Below are 27,499 nucleotides of genomic sequence, written 5' to 3' on the forward strand. Positions count from 1 at the left end.
TTATTTTGTTGCAATTTTTAATTTTTTAAAATAAAAAATGAAAGGGGACAAATTCTCTTAAGTATTAGAAAAAAAGGAGTAGGTAATGAAATTCTCAAGAACAATAATTAGTAATTAGCCTCTGCATAGCACTTTATAGATTAAGAGCTATATATACCCTGTTCTAGTTTGCTGGCTGCCAGTATGCAACACACCAGAGACAGACTGGCTTTCAATAAAAGGGGATTTATTTAGTTACAGTACAGTTCCTCAGAGGAAAGGCAGCTAACTTTCAACTGAGGTTCTTTCTTACATGGAAAGGCACAGGGCGATATCTGCTGGCCATCTCTCCAGGCCTCTAGGTTCCAACATCTTTCCCTGGGGTGACTGATTGGTGACTGATTCCTTTCCACATCTGCAAAGGCCTGTGCTGAGATGAGGTATGCTGAGCTGCTTGGGTTGTGCTACGTTAAGCTCTCTCATTTAAGCACCAGTCAATTAATTCAAACATCATTCATTGCAGCAGGCACACCTCCTAGCCGACGTAATCAGCAAGAGATGAGGTTCACATGCCATTGGCTCATGTCCACAGCAACAGAACTAGGCATCTTCACCTGGCCAAGCTGACACCTGAATCTAACTGCCACATATCCACACTACCTCATTATTGGAGCTTTTTATAGGGAAATCACAAACCATCTATTCTCCAGGCTTACTTTTGAGAAAATTGTGTCTTGTGAAAATTAATTAAAAATTTCAAAACAGCTAACAGTCTAACTTGGCTAAAAGTTAAAATTAGATATTTTGTTTCTACAACAGTTTTGACTTTGAGAAAGTGCTACTTAAAATAAGAAAATATTTGACACATAACTTACAACAAAAGAATACAAATTGACTACTTACTGCCATTGTTTGCCTTGTCAATTTAACCAATACAGTAACTAGGCAACCTACTGTGATATTGTTGCTATCTTCATCATCCAATACTATAAGATGAAAGAAAAAAAAGATAGATATAAAAATTGGGTCTGTTACTCTTCAAATTGGGCAAAGCTTATATTCACAAGGTTTCACCTATATGATCAACCTCTTATTGTCAGAATAAAATGATAAAACCTAGTATTGTAACCCTCATTAAAGAGACTTATTTTTTAAAGGCAAGAACTTCAACATATTCTCTTTACATTAAAACACACCTAAAAAACATTTTTTGCTATATATAATATCAAATACAAGAAATCTTTTTGCAATCACTTAATTTTTTAAAATCACATTTCCCACACACATACACACCCCAGAAACGTCTAATAAAATTAATAAACTTCAAATATATTTGCTATTCAAATGTAGTTATTCATTTTTTTCTATAGATTTTTTATACCTGTAAGAGTTTTTCTTCATTATGTATTTTTAGGTTGTTCTTTGTTATTTTTTGTCTTGTTTTTAACACATTTAGATTAGCACACTCTATTCTGGCCTTTATTAACACACCACATTTGCAAGAGAATGGCTTCCACAATCTTTAACTATCATCTCTTGGTACTGGCTGTGAGGTGCAGCAGCTGAGCATCAACAAAGGGTACAGATTCACTTCTTTACTTTGGAAGTCTACATTAACTCAAATTAAATCTAGGCTATGTATTTATCAGCACTGGAAATTTGTATGTGCACATGCACTGTATGTGAAATAACAGCTATATCAATGTCTTCCTGCCATCTGAGAATTTAAAATGAAGAAAAAGCCTACAGGAGATGCTCTACAGCCTTCAGCAATGTGGAGAAAGAGATCTACCATCTCTGGCACTGCACCATGCAAATGCCCCTTCCCTGCTTCTATACTTCTTCTACTCTCCCTCCATTAACTACAGCATTCATTTTACACATTTAGACAGCACTGTAAAAACATAAATTAATAAACTGCTCTGTATTAGACGTTATGGAATGGAACAGATAGCAAAGTTTTCCAGTGAGAATGAATAATACTCTTACCATTTACTTCTTTTAAGAAAATCTCTTGACATCCATTTTTCTAAGACACATGTATTTTTTATAACCCTTGATTATAATCAAAGAATCTCTAAGTCCCAGACTAGACTTTTAACAGGAAGTTTCTGATTAAACCATTATACTCCTAAGTACAACTTTTATGTTAATGTCTATAAAGTTTGAAAACTCATAGACCCATAAGGAACCCCAACCATCTCCCCACCAAAGCTGTCCAAGTCTTTACTACATGTATCCCGCACTCCAGACAAATTAAAAACAGAATGCACTGACTGCCTTCCTTTCCCAAATACCTTCCACCTTTAGCTGTCATTTACTTCCTCTCCTGGAATGCAAAGGAGCCTGACATTCAATTAATATTTGTTGAATGAATAAACGGTACAATGTCTATGTCATCGACATGAGGCATAGCATATGTTCCCTTGTTCTTAATCCAATGGTTATGTCCTATTTCCTCAACTAGATTATAAACCTTTAAAGACAGAAAGCATTCCTAAGGTATTCTGGTATTCAACACAAGAGTGTTGTCACAACAGTAATTTAATGAACATTATTAGTAGTCTGGACAAAGTCAAAATGAAGGAATGGAACAGATCACCTCCAATTCTGTCACCATTCTAAGATACTATTATTTAGCTATTAAAATAAGAGTTCAAAAGGCAAATATGTAGATAGAAACACAATCTTTTCTTTCCCTCAAAGAAGGCATAAAAATAGAGGATAAGGTGAGAAAAACACATATGTGGCAGAAAATATGGTAATTTTCAAGGCTTAGTTAACATAAGTTGGGTTTCTGCAAATGAATCGTAAAACTAAACCACTAGTTTCATACATATATTTCAAACATCTCTCATTCTTTCATTACATCTAGAAAACCCATTCATTCTTCTGAAAAGTTAATTTTTGAAAGTTGAATAAAACAGAAAACCTTCAAACACATGCCCATTATGAGGATAATAAAAGTAGAACTATATTAGTGTTCTCCAGACTACTAAATATTTTTCAACATAGTAAATCTGACAAGTAAACCTACAATTCTACAAAGTCTAACACAAGTTAAGTTATTAAGTGAAGTGTTTTGAAAATCTTGAGCCAAATAAATGAGAATGAGTGTATCAAAGGGAAGCAATGTTCAACAGAGACATCTCTCACCTTGTGATTTTATGTCCATGGTTACATATGGAAAGCTCCCAAGAACAGCCATAACTTCTTCGTATTTTTCATCTTCAAGGAAGTGCAGTAAATTGTGACGATCCGATTCTTTCAAACTCACCAAATCCTGGATGGTTTTAATTTTGAACTGAATAAAAAAGAGAAAGAAAATAAATGTCTATATCATAAATCTTTTCAGAAAATTATTAGCTATTGACTAAAAAAGAAATTCAGCAACTTCTAGGATAAATGTTAAGACTATTTGCATTTTGAAGCAGAAAGTACAAATATATAGGCTCTCATGGCCTTTTTCTCCAAGGAAATTTAACTAAGAATCATTTTTTAATTACACAGTTTTAAATACACAGCTTTTTTAATTAGAAAAACTAAAGTTAGAGAAAAAATGACATTCGTATAGAATCCTGAACCAACCAAAGAACTATTGCCATTTTAGTATTTCAAATCTTTTAAAATCACACACAGATTTCCTTCACATACTTCTTGTGGCAGATTGAATCAGGTACACCAAGAAGACATGTTCTTAATCTTAATCTACATTTCTGTGGGGGGACAGGGGCTTTTTGAAGATGTTCTTAATGAAGGGGTGTCCAAATTAAATCAAGGTAGGTCGTAATCCATGTCACTTAAAGCCTTAAAAGAGAAGAAATTCAGCCATAATCAGAGAAAACCACAGAAGGAAACCAAGGCAGAGGTGTAAGCTGAGAAACCCTAAGACAGTGGCAAGCCAGCATAAAATGCTACAGGTTTCTGGGAGAAATCATGAACTTGCCAAAACCTTGGTTTTTGGACTTCAAGCCTTCCAAACTGGGAGCCAACGTATGTTTATTATTTAAGCCAACCATTCTGCAGCATGAGCCACAGCAGCCAGGCAAACTTACTGCATTACATATGCAATTTTTATACCACTTTTCCCAATTAATGTTTTCTGTTATTGTTCTGTGAAAACATTTTTAGTGACTGTATAATAGTCAACTAAGTGACTATTTCCTACTTTAAGCATTTTATTTCTTTCTCAAGTTACCTCTTTCTATACACATTTTTAAAAAGAATTATTTTCTTAGGATAAATTCACACAATTGTTGAGTTAAAACATTTGAGCATTTATTTAGTATCTTGAGAAATAATGCTAACCTGTTCTCCCAAAGCATAGCAACTATCTAACCTTTCAACTTCTTACTTCCCAAATTCCAAATATTAATCTAAATCCACCTTCTCCCATTCTTACTTTCTTACTCCTGAGGTAAAATCCAAGGAAGGGTTCTAAAGATGATATAAAAGATCCATCACTGCCTGAACACTGCCTAGTTGCCCCTAAACTGACCTCTTCTTATGCATTATGCTACAGCCACATGAGACTATTTAGTTCCCCAAATATGATACATTCTCTTCTCTCCAATAATTAGTGGAGCCTGCTTCTACGCGTCAAGAAGGTGCATCTTCTTTGTTCCTCATGCCACTACCTCCTACTTCAAAACTTAAGTACTACCAAGAATTCTACAAAGACGGAGTTAGATACTAAGTATTCACCATTCCTAACCTTTTGTTCTGCTTTGTTTTATTTTTGCTTGTATGTTTTTTAAAGGTTTTTATTTGGAACAATAATTAAATTTTAATCAAATGCTTGTTTCACAATTAATAGCATAGCCATAACATTTCCTGTAGTTCACCTATAACACTCTTGAGAATTTCTTATTAACACTTACAGTGCTTAATATTTTAGGTAGGATTTCAGCATCTATACACAATTTTTTTTTTCCTAGAGATTTTTGTTTTCTCTATGGTGTTACCAAAGTTTGATATTAAGGTTATTTTTGCTTAAGAAGGTAAAGGGAGGGGCTTTTTATCTTCTTCCTCTGTTTTGGAACAATTTATGGAGCAGAGAGGGGTATCTGGAGGATTTGGTTTTTAATTTTTTCAGTATCTTCTTCCACTAGAAATTCTGTCATGCATTTCTACTTCATACTATGTCAATTTTGATACTGTTTCTTTTCCCTGATCCATGTCACTAAGTTTTCCATTATTACAACTGTACATAGTGTTATTACATTTCTAAAATCTTCTACTTCTGTTGTAACTAATTGTATTTTTTCTTAATTTCATTTACTAGAAATTTATCAACTTAAGATTTTTAAAACCATCTTTTAAACTAAAACCTCTACTTTCTAATTCAATTTTTCTGCTCTTTATCCTTTACACATTCTATCTTCAAGATTTTCTTAGTACTTTTTTGCTTTATAAGACACTAAGGTTGAATGTTGTTTGTTAACCTTTTTTCAATTCTAACAAAAATGTTTAGAGAGTTTGAATCTATCTCCATGTACAACTGCAATCTCAAAGTTCTACTATGAAATATTTTCATTTTTGCTATCTTCTAAATATAGCTGTTACTGTACTAATGTCCATCTTGGCTGAAATAGTTATTTTGGAGACTGTTCATTAACTTCCACATGTTCAGTGCTAATCATTTAATTCTTACTCTCACACTCAGGAATTGGATAATGAGGCATATAAAAATTTCTGCTTTTAGAGTCTTAGATTTTTAACTGTGGCCTAACATATGATCAGATTTATAAGGGCTACGTAATTGCTTGAAAGGACAGAGAACTCTGATAACAAATTTCTAATACACATTTACTAATTCTACCTTAATATCCTATAAAATCCTATGTCTCTCTCCTGTCCATTGCTCTCTTATATACAATGTAACAATTAAATCTCTTACCAAGATTGTATTTTCATACAATTTCTTCTTATATTTTCTCAAGGTTTCATTTATACGTATTTTTACCATATCTTAAGGTTTATTATCACGTCTTCACTACTACTTGCATTTATTTTTTAATATAAATTATATTTACTTACTGAATTGCTTAAATTTTTTGCTCATACTCAACCAAGTGACATTTGTTCAACCTTTAAGCCAAAAATGAAATGACCAGTAAGTACACACAGCATTTTTACTTAGTACATTTATTCTTGGCTACATTATATAAAGAGCAAGTATTTGCTAAAATATTTAAAATTCATTAACCCCCAAAGTAGTCAAATTACATGCAGTAGTAAAATATTACACAGCTTACAAATCAAGAAAATGTTAAGAGAAAACCACTTGAAAGAGTGTTTTAGAATGTTTAAGACATTCCAAATCTAAGAAACTCATAGGAACTATTCCTAGTTGTTTTCATTCATGCTACCTTTAAGTAACATGATAAAAACTGCTGAAAATTGACTTTAAAGGAACAAAAGGATACCTTTTTATGATTAGAAACCCGTCTAAGATTGTCCTCTTCAATATGAGGGAGCTGCAGAAGGGGAGATTTAAACTGCTGAAGGCCTTGAACAGTCATCTGGGAAAGCTTCATGCAGTTTTCTAGGGATATCAAAGTTGGAGCACGAAACTCCCTTTCTTAGAAAGAACAGAGAAAAAAGAAAAAAAAAAACAGGGATGGACTTTTTAAATGTTTAGGAATAAATCATAGTATTCATTTGAAAGTAACTAGGTAAGATTCTAAAAATATACAAACTTGGCCAAATGCACACTATTTAGCAATATCCACTGACTTAATAGAAAAATTATTTGTATCACTTCTGGTAACAGAAAAATAGCAGATATTATCAGTATTGAGAATATACCCATATAATGCCAAGAACTGACATTATCCATTATAACAAACCACAACCACTACCTTCTTTACAAAGAGTAGTATCCTTTTCAATTACTGACTTCAAATCTCTGCAATATTTTCCTTTGTGTAAAAAAGCACTATATTGTCAGGTAAATCATCATTATAGCAATTTAAAAATTAAAATTCCCTGCTAAAACACTATGTAACATAATTCCAAAAACATTCAGAGGAAGGAAATGTATTTTTTCAGTCTTTCAAAGCAAATGATAAAAAAACAAAATTCAAGACCATAGTGAAAAAGCCCTTACATAATGGCAAATAAAAGGAAAAACTCAAGAAAGCCTTAAGCAACTTGGGAAGGCTGATAGAAATGACAGAGGAAAGAACAAAAAGTAAACATAAATCTTGAAACTATGAAGTATAATCTGCATATGCCAGCAAGAAAAACTATAACATATTTAATTTCCCTTCTCACCTTCACGACTCCGGGCCATTATTATTAGTTGGCAGATTACATTAACCATTTCTTGAAGTAGGGCAGGGCACTTTTTCAGCATAAATTGCTGATCTGCAAAACAATAAAAAACCTGAAACAAATCATCCTATTTTTATAGTTAAAGAATCTTCAAGATTAACACTTAATTTAAGTTGTCCTACAAATATTTCACGAGCTCAAAGTTTTACAATTGACAGAAAGAGTTTCTTTTCAGCATCATGTCAAAATCAGTCAGAAAACCCTAGCTTAGACATGATGTTTTAAAGGCAAATTTTTATTATTATGGTGTTGGACTTACTAGTTCAACTCCCTGCCTTTTTTTTAAAAAAAAGTCTTAATTTTGCTATATTTGAGAACTTCATGATTTTTCTTCTTGTGTAGTTAAGTTTCTATAATTATAGTTAAGGATAAGTTCAAAAACTAAGACCAGAATAAATGTCACTAAGGGCAGAGAATGAGAGAGAGAACGAAAAGACAGGGAGTCTTTTTCATTTACACTGCATAGAATAGTTAACTATTAAGAATGTTTGCCACCCACTGGCTTTGCTACCCAACTTAAAAATATACTTGTTCCCTGTTTCTACTACAAATAAACAGTAAAAATGGATAAAGGTGCATTTCTGTACAAACATCAGCAAGAGTTACTAGCTAACAATATTTCAAAGCAACTCAAATGGCAATTCTGAATAGTGCGCCTTCATTCCATTAAAACATCCTATCTATTGAGCATCAAGTTGCCTTGCTTTCAGAAGCATTTGATTGCACTGTTGGCTTTACAGGGGAGGAGGGCAGTTTCATTCAGAAAGAGCATTTATTCCCTAAGGGTAATTACTTTCTTTTAAAATTTCAATGAAAATAACGTAGGTGAAGAAGAGATGACATTCAAAGTTGTCATTCCTGGAATGTTCCTGGAAACACTGTCCCAATCCACTGCTTGTCTGTTAAGCAGAATAGACGGCCTCAAATATACTTAAAAAGTTTTAAATAAAGATTTAACAGACACTCTATTGATAACCACTGTTGGGTGGTGGGTGTTGAGGTATTTGTTGTGAAATCCATTTTTTTCCTTCCTCCAAAAAGCTTACAAAGTCCTTTCAAAAAAGTCATTAAGAATTTTTATATAATCTACAATTAACTAAATCCTACACAGAGCCCACAGAGAGCATTTTCTCACCTTGAAATACTAGGTTTTTAAATTTAATAAAACATCTAACTTACCTAGACCTTCAAACTATTTGTGAAATAAATATGTAGCACATAGATTTCTTTTTAAAAGGTCCTTGAGCAATTGTTTGTGTAATCAAAAAAGAAGAGAGACAAAAACGCTGTACCATGAGGTCTAATTAAATCTGTTCTCTGGCCCCATTAAAACCCTGTAGACATCAGAATCACAAATACCTTCTTCAAGTGTCTCAGGAATCTTCATTCTGGCAAGATGAGACAGTAAAAGAACTCTGGCCTTCAAGCTGTACGGGCAAGTAAGTGGAGGTTCATTCTTCTTTAAATTAATGCTGCCAATTTCTCTGATTAGCTAAAGTAAATAAAATAATTATCAAAATAAGATACTTTAACAAGTCATTAGAATTAGTACTTAAATGCTCAACAAGGAATTTGAAAGACAGGTCTAACCTGTGGTATTAGAATATTATCTGTTGGTCTGCTTGTGGCATCTTTATTATACTGAGGATCAAATTCAGAGGCTCCAGCCAAAACCATAATAAGACCTAAGAAAACAAAAGAAATAAGAAGATAAATAAATAAATTTATTCACCTATTAAATTTCCCTCCAAAGACACTTCATTAATCCCAAAGTGAGGCACTCTTCCAATTATGCACAATGCTAAAACTCATTTAAACTCCACTACTGACAAGTATTAATTTCTCCTACAGAAAAAGAAATGACTCACTTTTTAAAAATATACACATTACCTACCTCACTGAAATACAGAAATGCAATATTTATACATTACTACAACTCAATGTATTAATATCACGAAAAATAGCAGCTGTTTCTAGACCTAAGTATGTGTTCCACAGAACTTTCTATAGAGTATTAGAATACTGAGTAATGTTAATAACTGTTATATGACAAGGGGGCAGGGCACTAAGGGTAAATAAGGTTTGAGTTTCTTCACTGCATGTCTTCTCAATGCCTTCAATAAACTTTTAAACTATACTGTACTTTTCAGAAAATTTTATCCTGAAACCCTGGTGGGGGTGTCCCATAAAATACATATGATTCATGAAATACAACTTTCATACTCTGGTTTCTCTTCAGATTGTACAAATCTTTTGCCTTTTACATATAATACCTTTACTTGTTAGTCTATAAGAGCTCTTTAAGAGCTGGCACAATAGTCATCAATCTCACTTTACCACAGAAAATACAAAGAATGTACTCACACAAGGCAGGACAGTATAGAAGAGGGTAAATGCACGGACCCTGGAACTTTTTCACTTCCTAGCTAAATGACCTTGGGCAATATTTGTCACCTCTCTCTGTGCACCTTAGTTTCCTCATAAGTACCTACCTGATAGGGTTATTATGAGGATTAAATAAGTTAATATATGTAAAAACTTAAAAAGAATTACTGACAGATAAGTAAGCACAGTATCTATGTGAGCTATAGCAACTGTCCTTAAGATAGTAACATAAAATGCCAAAGTTAAAGTAACCAAGGATATGTAACCAAACCCACCAGCTAAACATGTTTCTCTAACAGAATTAATTTTGTAAAGCTATATGTAATCCTCAGAAATGAATGAGAAATCAAGTTTATTTGATGCAAAAAATAAAACAGATTATAAACATAAAACATTTTCATAAGTTTCTATATTAATATTTCAACCCAGCACCATCCCAAGATGTATGCATAAGGGAGAGTAACAGTCCCTCATTCTTCAGATATAAAAGGCCTGTTCACATACAGTCATATTACCCTTAGAAGTTGTCTCTCATTTTCAAGAAAATCAATAAAATTGGTAAAACCACTATTACAACAATAATGGCAAATTCAAAATACAGAAAATTCTATTCAGGAACAAAAATGCATTCTCCAGTGAGGCACAATTTAACTGTGTTTCCCTTTTTTTTGGTTTATTTTTTAAGGAAGGAAAAGGGGGTGTCCACTATTTTTGCAAAGCAGTCATTCTGAAAGGCAACACTATATATTCCAGGGTTAAGCTTTACAAAGTTAGCTTTACAGGCTTAAAGAAGGTATTTTGGATGGTATTTTTTAAATAACATCTTGAACTGAGACTCTGGGAATAAAATATTTTGGCAATTTTCTTTCAATATACCCAAGACATACCACAATTAAGACAGTTTAATTTAGTGGCTTAGGGCTCAGTAAACAGATTGCTTGGGTTTAAAAGTGGCTCTGCCACTTACTATGTAATTTTAGGCACATTAGTAACTTTTCTATGTCTCATCTAAAAACTGTGCTTTAAAATACCTATTCATTGGGGGATTGTGAAGATTACATAATTTAATATATGTATAATCCCTAGCAGTGCTTGGATGCACAACAAATAAGAAATGTTAGCTAGCATTATTGCAAAATTAGCACACATGAAGATTTGCTGTACAATTTCTGATCATACATACATACAAATAATTGAGTAAATGGCAATAGCAGAAATACAGATAAGAAATTACTAGCCTTTTCCTCCAGCTTTAGTTACAAGAACTGAATAGCTGCAAAACAGTAAAATGGAATTTCTCCAATACAGAGTTACATAAACTAGTACAGTTACTTGAGTTTACTTACGTTTCATATCCATATTTCGAGTTTTATATACAAAGTATGTATAAATCTGTGTTGTGCGTATTAGGATCTGGTCTCCACTATAGCGTATTGAACGATACCACCAGGAACCCTAAAGCACACAATAAAATTAAACAAGAATGAAGCATGAAAACTGTAATAAATGTTAAATTTGATTCAGAACATGTTTACAAATTTTCCAAATATTCTTAAATCAATAAAAATGCCTGAGTTTTAAAAACAAATACCACTCTGTAACATATTTCTAATTATTTAGCAAATATTTATACTATCTGAAGCCTCAACACCCACCTAAATCATTACACATACATGATTAAAACATTTAAGTTTCAGCTAGAAATTATTTGAAGACAACCCTAGAAATAAAACAATCAGTTGGTGGTTCCTGACATATAGCATGTTTTCAATAAATACTTGATGAATAAGTGTAAGAGCAACTTTATAGTTGACAAAATACTTTCATTTACATTATTTCATGTGATTAGGTCCTCAAACGACAACCCTATGAAGAAAGCAAGACAGGTTAACTATCAGCCTTACTATGCAACTAAGAGGAACTACAGCATCAGAAAGGATGGCACAATTCATAAAAGTAATAACTAGTAAAAAAATCAAGAGATAAACTTCACAGTATCTCCATATTATGGTACTAGGCAGCTGTTTAAAAAAAAATGAGGTTGCTCTATATGTTGTGTTCCTAACAAATTAAGCAAAATAAGTCACAGAACAATATACATAATATGATCACATTAAATTTTTTTTTAATTGGGAGCATACAGAAATGCATACAAAAAGATTTGGAAGGGAAAACATCTCTGAGAGAGAAATGGAATTGAGGGAGGTGGTAAAAGACTTTAACCATATTATCTCAATTGTGTGTAGCTTTTGGACTGGGAAGAGATGTACAAGTGATGTCACCCTTAGAATACCTTTGAGGTACAGCTGAATATAAGATCTTAAAGCTGAGGATTAACAAAATTTAGTACAAATCATAATTTTACACTGATACTCCAAAACATGCACCAATTTTCTTTCCAAAAAATGTTAATAAGAGTTAGAACCTACCACAACAACTGGAAGGATAACCATAAATGCCAACCCATACACAAGTAAAACCTATAATTGAAAAGAGAAAAAAATTATGACTTTCATCAGGGTAAATTATAACAACATCCATGAACACTTATTTTTGAGGTTTACAGTGAAGGAGGCACTATTAAAAGTCTTCTTCATGTTTATTATCTCATTTAATCTTTACTCTTATCAAACACTGAGGAAGGAACTATCATTATGCTACTTTTGAAGATGGTATCTACATTTTTCCTAAGGAAACCTGCAACACATACAGGTTACATAGCTTGTCCTAGTCAAACAGCTAGTAAGTGGTGGCACAAGGATTTCAACCCAGGCATTCTAGCTCTGAAGCCATACTCCTTTCCACTATAATAAATTACTTTTGATAGCTTATGTTTCCCTTTCAGTCAGGTAACTATATATCCATACCCTGCAAGGAGTTACTCCCTTGGAAAGAAATGATGTAAGAAACTATGGCTAAATTGGTTCCTTTTCTAAATATCAACGGGTCACATCATAATGTTTTGTTTGCTAGTAATTTTCTGTCAGCTGACCTCAGATTTTTCTCCTATTACTTGATCCTAAATTTCATAGCTATCTACCCCTACTTCTTTATTACTCCCAGAGGAACCCTTAAGATAATAAATATTCAGCAACTACACACCTCTGAAGTTAACCAATTTTAATCTCCCATAAAATAACATTTAATAGACATTTTCCAAAACAAATTACAGTAAGATCATATGACTTTATTTTTTAATTGTTTCAAACATAACTCCTAGACAGCTATTTTCAAATCAACTAAGAAATCACGTAATCCCAAAAAACAGGTGAAGACAATTCCTGATATTTTAGAGTCGCTGATAAAACTTTGATATCCTTCTGCCTCCTGAAGTAACACATGGAAAACATACTATTTAATTTAGTATACAGTAAATTAATTTAGTCTAGGTAAAGGTGGATGGCAGGATAATTTGAATTTTGAGTACTCCTTAGGAAAAATGTAGACACCATAAATAATGTAATTAATTCCCTAAACCAAAGGTAGGACCCAAACTGTAACTATTTCCAAAAGAGAAGAAACCATCACCACTTTCATTTTAAAGCTACTTTTAGAAAATACTGCCCAAAACCAACAGCCTAATAACAATAAACAAATTTCCATTTGTTTACATAAAAAGCTTTTACAATACAGCTAAATTAAAAACATACCATTTTCTTGATAATAGCTCTCTCATATTACTAAAACACAATGTATATTTAAAAAAACCATCAAAAACATTGTAACATGTCTTATTTAAATGAACTCACCAAAATTGAGTTTTTCTGGTCAACTATCCAAGCTGGCAGGGCGATTCCAAAGCTTGTGGCTGAAATACAATAACATAGTTTGTGCAGTTTCCATTTTCAGTTTTATCTATATCCCCAAATTTGACCCCTTCCACCAAGAAAATTTAAAAAAAAAGATTACCTTATTATGTGTACCCCATTAAACAAAAGTTAAGAGATATTGCTTATATCTAACTTCAAATTTTTTAAGGAAAAAAACTCCCTATTTATTTAAGTACACAATTCCTTCTTTCCTAGAAAACCTGAAATTCATTTTTTCACCCAATTTTTATCAACTACTGAAAATGGTGAATAATGACAATGATTACTCTTTTCTCTGAATCAATCTTGGTTCTACCTTTCAAACTAGTCTCTACAAAGAAAGTAAAAATTAAAGGGAACTCAATTTACCTATCTGTTTAACTACTCATGCTTGTAATTTTCCAATTCATAAACTAAAAAAAAAAAAAAAATTCCTTTTACTTTAGTTAACATTTTTGTAAAATATACAATACCACCAGTATTTTGTTTTTAAACCACCATTTACCACACCTTGAGGCCCATCTGGATTTCCAAATTCTTCCCAATTTTTCCGGGACTCTTCATCAGTTAAACTAGCATCAAAAGAACAAAGTTTCAAAATGAGAAAGATACACTGGAAAAATATGCAGTCATATATACAAATTAATCAACTAATTCATGTGTTAAAAGATAATTTCAGAGGACCAAAAAAACCTCTGTGAAATCAGAAAAAAGGGGGAGTAGAGCAAGAAATCTGCATAACAGAAAACATTAACCATTGAGGCTTGACACAAATTCCTAATTGGCCAATGAGTTCTCAAATTTAACCAGTTTAAGCCATAAAATTAAATTTTAAAGGCCACTATTTTCTGAATAGGCAGTGGATGGAGTGTCTCTAGGATTTTTTTCTTCTTCAAACTCATATATTTTCTAGATTTCCTTCAATTAGCATGTATTACACTTAAATAATACATATTATTTAAAAATATAAACTTAATATTTAATGGTAGCACTCTCCAAAACAACTGTTTGCGCTATGTTTGCAAAGAACAAATGAACATACCACCTGTAAGACACCATTGCTATGGAACAGGTCATTTGTATCAGACTTGGATCATAATTTTCTCCTAAGACAACTGCCAGTAGAACTAGGAAAATACCTGCTAATGTGACAGTTTCCTAATCCAGGCAATATGAAACTTACACTAATTTTTAAACACCTAAATGTAAATGTAAGCCCTGACCTGAGCAATGGCTCAAGGCTCCAGGTACCAGAGTAGATGTTAAAAAGCATTACAAGATGCAAAAAAATAAAAAGCATTGTTAAGTCCACGCATTATGATAACTTTGCAGAAACCTACAACCTCCTGATGGGTCCCTGGAACAGATAAGTCCTAAAATGCAGCCAGCCTCTCCAGAACATCAGCTAGTTCCATCCCCTACTGCATATTAACAATGGGCCCTTCCAACATGAAAAATAAGAACGGGGGTGGTGTGATGGTGGCTCAGTGGCAGAATTCTTGCCTGCCATGCCAGAGACCCGGGTTCATTTCCCGGTGCCTGCCCATGCAAAAATAAATAATTAAATAACAAAGTTAGAATGGCCATAGCCCAAATACCCCTAAAGAGTGGGAGAAAGCTCAAAGATGATGGTGAATTTATACAGAGAAGGTAGAGTTTAACAAATAAGGATGATTGCTGAATCATTATACTGATATTTCTTTTAGTTTCAGCATATTAAAGGAGCTAGAGGCTAAAACCTAAAATTGTGTAATTGTAACCCATACCAAACTCTGAAATTTGTTCTGCAACTAATTTTTGCTTTTTAGTATATATGTTATTTTTCACAAAAAAAGAAAAATACATATTTCTTCTAGCTTCTAGTGCTTTGGAGCAGCTAGTAGGAAAAATCTGAAGTAGTGGAATGTAACCCATAACAAACTCTGAAATCTGTTCTGTAACTACTTGAAGTATACTTTGAAAATCATTGCTTTTTCTTTCTTTTCTTTGCATATATGTCATATTTAACAATAAAAAAGTTTTAAAAAAACATTACAAGGAAAATTCAATTCCTTCCTCTTAACTTTACAATGTACTTGAGGAGACAAGGCAGATACACAAAAAAACAATCAATAATAAGGAAGACATTCTTGCAGGCCAATTGGCAAAAGATTATGCTAATTTTCAAATATAATTTTAGCCATTATTTCTATTTTCTAGAACTTATGCACATAAAATGCACAAATTTCTATTCAACAAAGTTCCAAGCTGAAATAGGCAAAGCAAAAATATCAACTTCACATAACAGAAAAAAGTACCCTAATTAGTTTTCAATGATCAGAAAATATATTTAAGTATTTGGTCATTTATAAGAACAAGTGCCTTGATAGCTTTAGTCCTTACTTAACTATAACTCCACTTAAACTACTTGGCCTAAGACCACAGTAAAATACAGGAACTAATGAAAACCCTTAACCAGTGAGGTTGCAAGTTACTAAGAAGTGGTGCTAAGATTTCTTTTCTACTAAGGAAGGGATATTCCTCAAAAAGTTTGCCTTGGTCTCTCTGTTCAACTGTTTAGCCAACCCAAACTTCTATGTTTTTCCCTCAATATTCTGTTTTCTAAACAGCCCCTTTTCCACCAAATAATTATCTGTACCCTCCTGCCTTTTCATTGATAACACCACAACTGCTCTGCTTTCTACACAATGCCTTCAGATTTTACAAAATAAAGCAAAGCTCAATACATTATAATAATAGAAGCAGTTTTGATTTTGCATTGTGTGCACACACCTAGTTACAATTTCATTAACTCATTCATTAAACCTATTTGTACAAATGCTGCGCAACTGACATACCATGTTGGATTCTTAGGCTAATTAAATCATCAACTTTTTTAAAAGTTTAAGAAAGCAAATTATTATTATTTGCTACTTATTATTGCTTCAAAATAATACCACTCCTGAGACTTAAGTACTTAAGAACATGTGAATTTAGTTTATACCTACATCAAGTTTGAACAAGACCAATGATACTAACATAATTTTTTAAAGTACGATTACTGAGAAGTTTCCTAAACATGATTATACCCTCTAACTTTGGAGGGAAGGAGATCGTGATCATAGATCCTATTAAGAATCTACTAAAATCTATAGCCCCTTCGCTCTAGAAGAAATACACATTTACATATTTACACAAATTTTATATAAAATTTTAGGGCCCCCAGATTATAAGTCCAGATCTAAGAGAACACTTCAATTAAATTTTAAGTGCGTGATTCTGAATTGGCTGCAGAGTTAAGTTACATACTCATGCACAGGAGTACACTAAAACACACTTTTAAAATTAAACTATCTTGAAGAAAATATCTATGCTACCCACTTGGTATAAAGCAGCCTTAAGATAAGTTTCACACCTGAAAACCAAATTCAGTCATATCCAGAAGAATGACCCAGAGATTAAACAGTTAGTCTAATTCCTTATAAATAAGTAAACCTTGTTTGCCTTAAGTTAGAATCTGGTATGAGAGAATAGGAATGCTCCAGTTGGTTTATCATAAGGGTAAAAAAAAGGAAGAGAAAATTTCCTGAATAATAAAGATGCTAAAAACAACTTTGCAGTTCAAAACCTATAGCTGCATTTCAGAAATTGCTTGAGTATATTTAAGGTTGTATTTATACATATGATAGCAACTTCAATTCAATTACTCGGCTTATAATTAGCAAAACAACTATATCTAATCTAATTATACTGACAGACCATCAACTAACTTAAGACATTTTACATACAAAATATTCTTCAACTTGATCATGTAACTGAGTTAAAAACCAAAGGCCTTATCTTATTCTTCTGCAGGTTTGAAAATAGTGAGTGACCATACATCATGGAGAGTGATATTTCCAGCAACCAGAGAACAAAATGAACTTGAAAATGTTACAATACCTGAAGATTGAGGAGAAAAAAAACTTACACTCAAGGCATTAAAATTAAAGCTACCACTTAAATAATCTTGGCTGTGTGACTTCATCTGTAAATCTTCAGTTCTTCTTAAATTTCCTGAAGACAGCAAGTAAAGCACAGCAATACTTGTATAAAGAGAATAAATGCCTGAAGCAGATAAACTGACAAAAGAGGAAAAGGAGATACCAACTGAAAGACAGCAATCTAGAAGACATCTGCTGTGCAGACAATGTAGAACACTCTTCAGAAGTTCCTGAGGGCATTACTTTACAGAATCATATAGTAATTCATATAGATAACCAGCAGTCCACAAAAAGGGGAGGGGGGAGGGAAGAAGGGATACAGTCACTATGCTTTATTAAGTACAAAAATGAGCAAGACAATTATTTCCCAAACTTCTGTCATTCACATGCCACTTCTGCAGTTTGCTATTATATCTGAATATCCTATTATTTATTATTTTTAATTAGCACATAAAATTACACATTAAGTCTTCCCAAACAACCTCAGGTACTTTCCTCTTTCATTCAACATCAGAGCTGTATGAGATATCATGAGTCTTGAGAATCCAGCTAACTTTTATTTCTTCAAATATTAAACTGAAGAAACATTGACTTCTAATTTTACATACTCTATTCTGTTTCCCAAAATGTGTGCACAAAATGTTCCCCAAAGTTTATTACTGCACAGATATATGTCTATGCATATATATATATAGTATGTGTGAATAATATCTGTATTTTGACAATACAAATACACCTATGTTTTCATTCTAAGTCAACAAGGTAAATACGGTTTGCAAATTCTAAAAAGAGTGCTGAAGAAAAAGTTTCTGGGCATAGAAAAAAAAGAGAGAGACCATAAAAATCCACATCTCAACAAGTTTAGCAAATAACAACCAAGCCATAGGAATAACCTAGCATAAAAAATTCTTAAAAAGAAAAAAAAAACAAAAATCAAACTTGTCTTTAAATAGTTTAAATGGGATAAGCTCCACTGCCAAAACAAGAAAAATAGAGCTAGCATAATAAAAAGCCTAGAAACGAAAAACCAAGGTTAACTTTGTTCTAATTATGATGTTTAGAATATGGCTCAATTCCTATTTATGAGAATGCAATCCCAGAGAAATTCTTTTGTTGTTCAGATGTGGCCTTTCACTCTAAGCCAACTCTGCAAATGAACTCACTGCCCTCCCCGCTATATGGGCCATGACTCCAGGGTATATATCTCCCTGGCAACATGGGGCATGACTTCTGAGGATAAGCCTGGACCTGGCATTGTAGGATTGGAAAAGAGAAAGATTTATTGACCAAAAAGGGGAAGAGAAATGAAACAAAATAGTATTTTCAGTGGCTAAGAGATTTCACATAGAGTCAAGAGGTCATTCTGGAGGTTATTCTTATGCAGTACACAGATATTCCTTTTTAGTTTTCGTTGTATTGGAGTATCTATAGGGAAATACCTGAAACAGTTGAAATGTAATCCAATAGTCTTGATTCTTGAAGAAGACTACATAAAAGCTTAACAGAGCTTGTAAGGTGTGACCGTGCGATTTTGAAAATCTGGTGACTGACACTTCCTTTATTCAGTGTATAGACAGATGAGTAAGAAAAAAAAGGCAAAAAATAAATAAATTATGGAGGGGGGATGTTTTGGGTGTTCTTTTACACTTTTACGTTTATTCTTTTTTCTTCCTGGAGTAATGAAACTGTTCAAAAGTCAACTGTGATAGTGAATTCAAAGCTATATGATGATACTGTGAACCACTGATTGTATACTTTGGATGATTATATCATATGTGAATATACAATATATCAATAAAATTGCATTAAAAAAAGAATATGGCTCAATTAACATATGATTATTCAATTTAATCTAACTCACACAGCAAAAAATAAGCACTCCCATAAATGCCAACTCTAAGCTAATTTAAATTAAGATTTTATTAAACTGCTACTTTAGGGCTCCCAGGTAGTTCCATAAATGATAGACTCAACATATGAGATCAGCATTTAATGAATATGTGTGGCAACAATTTTACTCACTATTTTATTAAAATAGAAAACTGTCTTTAACATTTTTAAATATGTGTAATGAGTCCTACAATACTTACGCTGCATAAGCTTTTGCTATCCTCATGAACATTACTTCATCACCTCCTTTATCTGGATGGTATTTAAGTGACAGCAAACGATACTGTTTCTTAATTTCTGCAACAGTTGCCCCCTAATAGGAAAAACTTTGTTTAAATAAAAATAAGCAAAAACGCTGTAACAAAACAATCTATTTATTTTGAACTTAAAATATGAACTACTCAATATTTTGCAAAAGAAATGAAGCTTTTATCCCATACATTTTGTCCCATAAATTTCATCCAATATCTTTTTTTTTTTGACATGGGCAGGCTCTGGGAATCAAACCCGGGTCCCCAGCTCAGCAGGCGAGAACTTGCCACTGCTGACCGCCTCATCTAGCATTTTTAAATAAAAATATATATTGTCCAAAATATTTATTTTATTGAGCACGTACTATATGCCAAGACCCACTCATTGAGGATTTGGCAGTGAAGACCACACAATGGCACATTTACATAAAATAAAATACTAAAATTTAAATATCAAAGAATGATAAAAATAAATTAAGTATGGCTGAAAAAGCCCTCCAACCAAAGGTCTAGCTCCTTTTAAAGGAAATAATCTGAGGAATGCTTGGTTTCATCTGCTTGCCATTATTTAAATAAACAATGAATAAGTTTACCTTACTTATTCCCTAACTAGACTTTTATTAATAAATTTTTGTATTGATCTTTATGGCATTAAATTTCTAAGAGTTTTTCTTTTAATTGCATTTACTTTCTAAGATTTCCAATTTTAGAAAATTTCTCTTGATGACCATGACCATCCCAATAAGACAAATTAGATGACATGAAATCTCTCTTCTACAAAGCAGAAAACTAGAAAACAAACACTCCTCACTTTGTATTATATGAATCTCTGGATCAAGCACCTACTGAACAGAGACTACAAGTAAAGGGTTTGGTAAAAAGAAAAAAAGGAAAAGGACACTAGATTTAGCTTGGTCACTTCTAAGAAGCTGAAGGACCCCAGACAAGTCAAAAAGTTTCTAGGCCTCAATTTCACCACCTCAAAAAAAAAAAAAAAAGCTAGATCAATTCTACCTTTCATTTCAGTTATACATTCTAATGATATTTCTAAACAACTAATTTTCTATTTAGGAGCCACCAATCAAGCTAAATCATGAGATCACCTAAGAAGGCCTGAAATCCTATGCTACCGACCTCCATACCAGCTCTTTAGAAGACCCCAAGAAAGACAACACACTGCAAAAACATCAACCAACACAAGGCCATAAGATTTTTTACCATACAACTAACATAAACTAACTTCCCAGCCCAGTTCTATTTTTAACTTTGTATTAAAGCAGTCTTGGAGGACTGCTTTGTATTAAAGCAGTCTTTGAAAATATCTTCACTAACTTATCTCATCTTCAAATATTCTTACATCCTCTAATAGGATGACAATCAACATCTGTATCTTGACACACACACACACACACACACACACACAGACAAATGGATTAGACATCTTATTTTAATAAAAATGTTTAATGACCACAGTCTGATTTCTTAAGGCACAGCCCAATTTCTTTTAGGATACAGACCTATGGTATTTTCATGAGATCACTAAACTAATGTGTATTATACAGAAATACTACTTACGGGATCCAAATTTAATACTTCATAAGGATTGTATTCTTGATATTCTCGGTCTGTTTTGGAAACTTTGTATGCAAGGAATAAAAATAATGCCCATCCTGCAAGCAGAACTATTTTCCTGTTTAGGAAAAAGATAAATGAAGTATAAATAAAGACATATATATGGTGTTCCCTTAAGAGTTTAAAGACATTAAAGTAAGATCAAGGCATAAAACAATCTGAAGTAGTTCCATTTCACTACGCTACTGATTTACAAACTCATATTCTAGAGTCAGTTACAAATGCCTCTTACAGCAAGGACAGTTGTCTTTTTTTTTACCTCTAAATTCTCCAGAATCTAGAGTAATAACTTGCATGTAACAGATTCTCTCAGTTACAAACTGCATTGTTTTAAGTACAGAACTTAAATCAACATTAACTTATTGGTCCCATTAAATCAGCTAAAATATATAAATACTAAGTATTAAGTAAACCATTTCATGTAAAAAAGAACTGCTCTTGATCTAGCAATTTCACCTTTATTAAGACACCCTTCGAGAAGTAACTGTCAATTGTGCAAAGATGAATAAATAGTTGCATCTGTAAAAGAAAGCTTTGGAAACAACCTAAATAACCATTTATGGGGACTAATTAAATAAACCATGACACAGCCACACAATAAAACTCTATAGCCAAAAAAAGACATAGAAAAGATATGAATAATTAAATAACAATATAAAACAACAAATAACTTATAAAAACTTAATTTACTCCCCCTCTAATATGTTGTTTTGTAAAAATATTTAGAAGATTAATACTACCAGGTATTGGAAAAGCTAAAATAATAATAATAATAATAACTCTCATACACTCTACACTCTGCAAGAGTATCTTGCAATGAAGCATCAAAAGCTCTAAGGAAAAAAAAAAACCTTTCATCACTCAACTTACTCCATTTCAAGAAATTTAGAAGGAAATAAGTTAGAATTAAGTACATAAATGTAAAAGGATGGTTACAGAATAAATAGCAAAACCCAAAAAAATGAATATATTTTTTAAAAATCTTTAATATCCATCAATAAAATACTGGACAAATAAATTAATACTGAATTCATAGAGTGAAATTACATACTCACTAAAAGTACTATTTGCTATAGATGATTGCCTGCCTTATATTGTTAAATGAAAAAAGAACAATTTCAAAGTTCAATGTATAACAGAATCCTACTTTTATAAATGAAAAAGTATACTATATGGTGGGCCACAGTGGCTCAGGAGGCAGAATTCTTGTCTGCCATGCCAGAGACCCAGGTTTGATTTCCGGTGCCTACCCATGCAAAAAAAAAGTATACTATAAATAAAAGTTTAAAAGGTAACCATCCTTATTTGTTTTAGTTTCCAGTATCTTAGAGCAGCCAGAAGTAGAAACCTAAAACTGTGGAACTATAACCCATACCAAACTTTGAAATCTGTTCTACAACTAATTGCTGCACTATGCTTGAAATTTATTGGTTTTTTTGTATGTATGTTATTTTTCACAAAAAGGAGAAAAAAAGTCGATTGTGATAAAAAAAATTTATTTCTTCTAGCCTCCTATATTCTGGAGTAGCTAGAAGGAAAAATCTGAGATGATGGTATGGTAGCCCATGACAAACTCTGGGATCTGTTCTGTTATTACTTGTTGAAGAGAGCTTCGAAAACTATTGGTTTTTTCTTTCTTTGCTTTGTATATATGTTATATTATACAATAAAAAAGTTTTTAAAAAAAGGTAATCATAATCATCTTAATAATGGTTGTTTATAGGTAATGAAACTGAATGATTTTTATTTTTTTTATATTGTTGGTATAACCAAAATTTGTTACACTGAGCGTGAATTGTTAGGCAGAGACATAAAATAAATCATATAGGAGGCCTAATCAAACAAAACTGAAGTGACCTGCTTTCAAAGACAAAGAAAATTTTCCATATGTATGAGCTCTTTGGGTATAATCTAATGTAGCTTAAATTTGCTCATTCAGAATAAGCCTCTAGGGATTCAGTTCCAGTCTATCTGCTTACCTCTACTGCTTCAACTTTTCAAACAAAACTACTCCCATTCTCCCAAGGTTCCCTAAGATTTCCCACCATTATGCTTTTTTGCTCTCATAGATCTCTCCACCTAGAATTTCCCTGTTGCCTGTTCAAACTCCATTCATCCTTCAAGATCAAACCAAAATGATTCATCCTCCAAGAAGCAATCTTTACTCTGTCAAAATGATCACCAGGGAGACCAGTCACAGCAACAAAGAAGCACAATCCATAACTTCTTTTTGTTTTGTATGCTGTATGGCAGGGGTCACATTTCATTCTTTTTCTATGTGAGCAGCCCCTTATTACAGCAACATTTGTCGAATTTTTGTTTTGTTTTTTCATTTGTTTGTTTGCTTATTTGCTTGGGAAGTGCACGGGCCACGAACTGAACCCAGGTCACCCACATGGCAGGTGAGAATTCTACTACTGAACTACCCTATAATACATAACTTTTTTCATCTGACTCACTGTAAGCTTCTTGAGAGTACAAACAGGATCTTATTCAGTTTTGACTAATCCCAGAGGAACTCAAACACAATTTGGCAGATTAAAATTTATTTTTGTTTGGGCAAAATTAAACTTTAAATTCATTTCAAGCATGTAACTGCAAGCTGCTTTCTATACTATCTACACATGCCCAAAGAGGAGAGGGAACCCTACCTGAAACACTCTCCAACTTTTATCTGGCTATCTAGAGGGAGGTAGTTAAGAACAAATTCTGTAACACTACTATCTGGGTGGAAATCCCAACTTTACCACTTATTAACTGAGTGACCTTGGCAAACTGCTTACCCTTTTATGCCTAGGTTCTAACGTTTAGGGTAGTTGTGAGAATTAAATGAGTTTAGGTATGTAAAACACTTAGAAAGTGCCTCAGAGGTGGTCAACAATCAATTCTTATTAGCTAATGAATTGACTGCTGTCAGTAATTCTTAACCACATTCCGTATCTCAGTGTGGCCTTTACTCAGGGATGCCTACTCTTGCCTGGAGCCAGTGAGGAACTGTGCTGGTTTGAAAGGATGTATGTACCCTGGAAAAGCCATGTTTTAATCTAAATTCCATTTCGTAGAGGCAAAACAATCCCTATTCAATACAATATGTAATCAGATCATCTCCCTGGAGACGTAACCTAATCAAGAGTGGTTGTTAACTGGATTAAGGGAGATGTGTCTCCACCCATTTGGGTGGGTCTTGACTGGTTTACTGGAGTCCTACAAAAGAGGAAACATTTTGGAGAATGAGAGATTCTGAGAGAGCAGAGAATGCTGCAGCACCACGAAGCAGAGAGTTCAGGAGCCAGAGACCTTTAGAGATGAAAAAGGAAAATGCCTCCCGGGGAGCTTCATCAAACTGGAAGCCAGAAGAGAAAGCTAGCAGGTGAGGCTGTGTTTACCATGTGCCCTTCCAGCTGAGAGAGAAACCCTGACTGTATTCGCCATGTGCCTTTTCACTTGAGAGAGAAACCCTGAACTTCATCGGCCTTCTTGAACCAAGGCATCTTTCTTTCCCTGGATGCCTTTGATGGACATTTCTATAGACTTGTTTTAATTGGGACATTTTCTCAGACATAGAACTGTAAACTAGCAACTTACTAAATTTCCCTTTTTAAACACCACTCTGTTTCTGGTATACTGCATTTTGGCAGCTAGCAAACTACAACAGAACCCATCCTCTGCTCTTTCATGGCACCTACCCTACCCTCAACCCTTAATAAACTCTATTACCATTAGCTGTTTACTTGTCAATCTCCCCCAAGTCTTTAAGTTGTTGAACCATGTCTAACTTTACGATCATAGTATATCCAGCACCTACTACAATACCTGACACATAGAAGGCACACCGTAACTACTTGTTGATTAAAGATAATTTAAGACAGCAAATTTTTAACTCAAACCCAATGTTTGCTAACACTATCAATATACTAAAGAATTCTTTAACTCCATGTTTTATTTTGCCAACTGTCCCAAAGGGCTTTATTTAATAAAGCTCACAAAACAAAGATAAAAAGAAACTGCACCACTGAAGTAAAATTTTAAAATAAAGGAAAAAAGGAAGGGAACAGACACCTAGGATATGCCAGATCTTTTAGATGCTTTCCATGTGGCTTCTGGCTCTATGAGCTAAGGAAGAAGGGAAGAGAGGAGAGGCTCAAATAGAAGCCCACAGGCTGATGAATATTACCACAACTAATAAAACCATGGCCTAACTTCCTGAGAGCCAAAGCAAAGATGGAAACATAACAGATTACATGGTATCTGCGCCCAATTATCAAAAAAGCATATTTGGTTTCCCAAAAAATGTTAGACATTTTCCTTGCACACAGCTTAATTACTTGTGAGTCTTACACTTTTCCTTTAAGCATACTTTAAATGTGGTTTTGGAAGTAACTTCCAGAAATTATATACCTTATATACCTTAGTTTCAGGGATGCTGTCAAAAGAAGAGCATTACACAATGTGCCAGTTTGAAACTATTATGTACCCCAGAAAAGCCATGTTTTAATCCTGATCCAAACTTGTGGGGAAGCCATTTCTTTTATTCCCGATCCAACACTGTAGAGGATGGAAATTTTTACTAGATTATCTCCACAGAGATGTGATGGGCCCAATTGTGGGTGGGGCCTTTTGATTGATGGAGAGGTGACTGTACCCATCCAGGGTGGGTCTTGCTTAGTTTACTAGAGTCCTTTAAAAGGGGAAACTTTCTGGAGAAACCCTCAGATGCAGACACCTGGAAAACAGTTGCTTTAGAGCTAACAGAGACATGGATGTCTGGAGATGTATGGAGTGTTAAGAGAGAGAGCAGATGCCTACTGAGGCAGGACCCAGGAGACACTGCCACATGCCTTCACATAAGATATTAAACAAGCCAGAACCCAAAATTGTGTCCCACAGGAACTAAGTGAAGGCCCACAGATTAAACTTAGGGATAGAGAGCTAAAGCCGAGGCTCTTAACCAGCATGCCCCATAGCCTCACCGAATCAAGTAGGCTGGCCCTAATTAATTATGCTAACGGCTATTTAAGCCAATGAATCTGTCAATACAGATGATGAATAGGCCCCCCAATTCCACAACTGTAGTTGCATGAACTTGGTGAAGTTACCACATCTTTCCTACCCTCAGTTTCTTTATGAGAAAAAGCAACAAAATCATCTACCCTGAAGTTAATATACACTTAAAAGAGATAACATGGAAAGCCCTGATCCAACATCTGGCAGAATATGTGCTCAATAAACTTTAATCCTCATCATGAAATGGAAACTTGACCATGTCACAACCTGGCTTTTGAAATTTTTAAAAGATTCCTCCATAACCTTTATGATAAAATGCAAATCATAACACAGGATGCAAATGGTCTTCCTTCAAGACTTGACTTCTCTCTCTTCCCTTCTCCACCAAAGTCAGAAGTACACTCTCTTTTGAATTTGTAAACCACATTATTCAGACAGCTCTCAAATTTACTACTCAAATCTACAAGTTCTCTACAAGCACAATGCCTTACTCATTGTACCCTTATTTTGTTATGATACCTGGAAAAAAGTAAGCATTAAATATATTTTCTACTGAAATCCAATACTTACTTTACTGTAGGAATAATATTTGGCTGGGGTTTTAATAACCGTAAACGATACCACATACATCTTCCATACACTTTTCTGATATTCTTTAATCGAATTTGCTCTGTCAAGAAAGAAAAATAAGGTAAGTGAAACCATTTTTCACAGTAAAGGAAAAATGAAAATTTATACCATCCTTATCTTTATTACCATGCTAATACTTTATTGGAACATGAAATATTCACCCAATAATATTTATAGGAACTACCTAACTAAAATAATCTTCAAAAAATTCACAAGATAGATTAAATTTTCAGCCATTTAGAACACATGATCTAGCTGGAAAACCTTATTCAAGCACTGAACAACGACTTTTCATGTGAGACTTAAAGAAGTAACTTTTAATTGAAAAACAAAAAGTGACTTGACCCCAAAGTATTTAGTCACAAAATAGTGATTTTTAAGAAAATTTTCTCCTCTTTTCTAGACTGTTACAGAAGGAGCAAACCATACAAAATCGTTTACACCATACTTATGGAAACTAAGCAGAAATTATACTCTTCAAACATGAAAATAATGGATTTGGAGTTTTAACATAAAATCAACTTTCAATAAAAAACCAACATGGAGAGTAAAATTCCATATCACAAATTCTGATTATTTATATTAAATTGGAAAGTCACCCAAATCCATAAGAACTTAT

The 27,499-nt window shown here is 33.3% G+C and overlaps 1 protein-coding gene across 1 annotated transcript in view; it reads right to left on the reverse strand.

Annotated features, from left to right (window-relative positions):
* Positions 1-27,499, reverse strand: part of SEC63 (SEC63 protein translocation regulator) — a 106,055-nt gene that overhangs the window by 30,468 nt on the left and 48,088 nt on the right. The window contains exons 2-14 of the mRNA XM_077162564.1: positions 26,821-26,920; positions 21,190-21,304; positions 19,564-19,676; positions 14,022-14,083; positions 13,452-13,510; positions 12,132-12,182; positions 11,049-11,157; positions 8,908-9,002; positions 8,677-8,809; positions 7,258-7,350; positions 6,408-6,562; positions 3,136-3,283; positions 883-965 (exon numbers count right to left, since the gene is read on the reverse strand). Of these exons, the coding sequence (XP_077018679.1) occupies positions 883-965; positions 3,136-3,283; positions 6,408-6,562; positions 7,258-7,350; positions 8,677-8,809; positions 8,908-9,002; positions 11,049-11,157; positions 12,132-12,182; positions 13,452-13,510; positions 14,022-14,083; positions 19,564-19,676; positions 21,190-21,304; positions 26,821-26,920 (1,316 nt within the window). The remainder of the gene's footprint in view (positions 1-882; positions 966-3,135; positions 3,284-6,407; positions 6,563-7,257; positions 7,351-8,676; positions 8,810-8,907; positions 9,003-11,048; positions 11,158-12,131; positions 12,183-13,451; positions 13,511-14,021; positions 14,084-19,563; positions 19,677-21,189; positions 21,305-26,820; positions 26,921-27,499) is intronic.

This window comes from Tamandua tetradactyla, chromosome 5 (genome assembly GCF_023851605.1).
Source record: "Tamandua tetradactyla isolate mTamTet1 chromosome 5, mTamTet1.pri, whole genome shotgun sequence".
In the NCBI taxonomy this organism is placed as follows: Eukaryota; Metazoa; Chordata; class Mammalia; order Pilosa; family Myrmecophagidae; genus Tamandua; species Tamandua tetradactyla.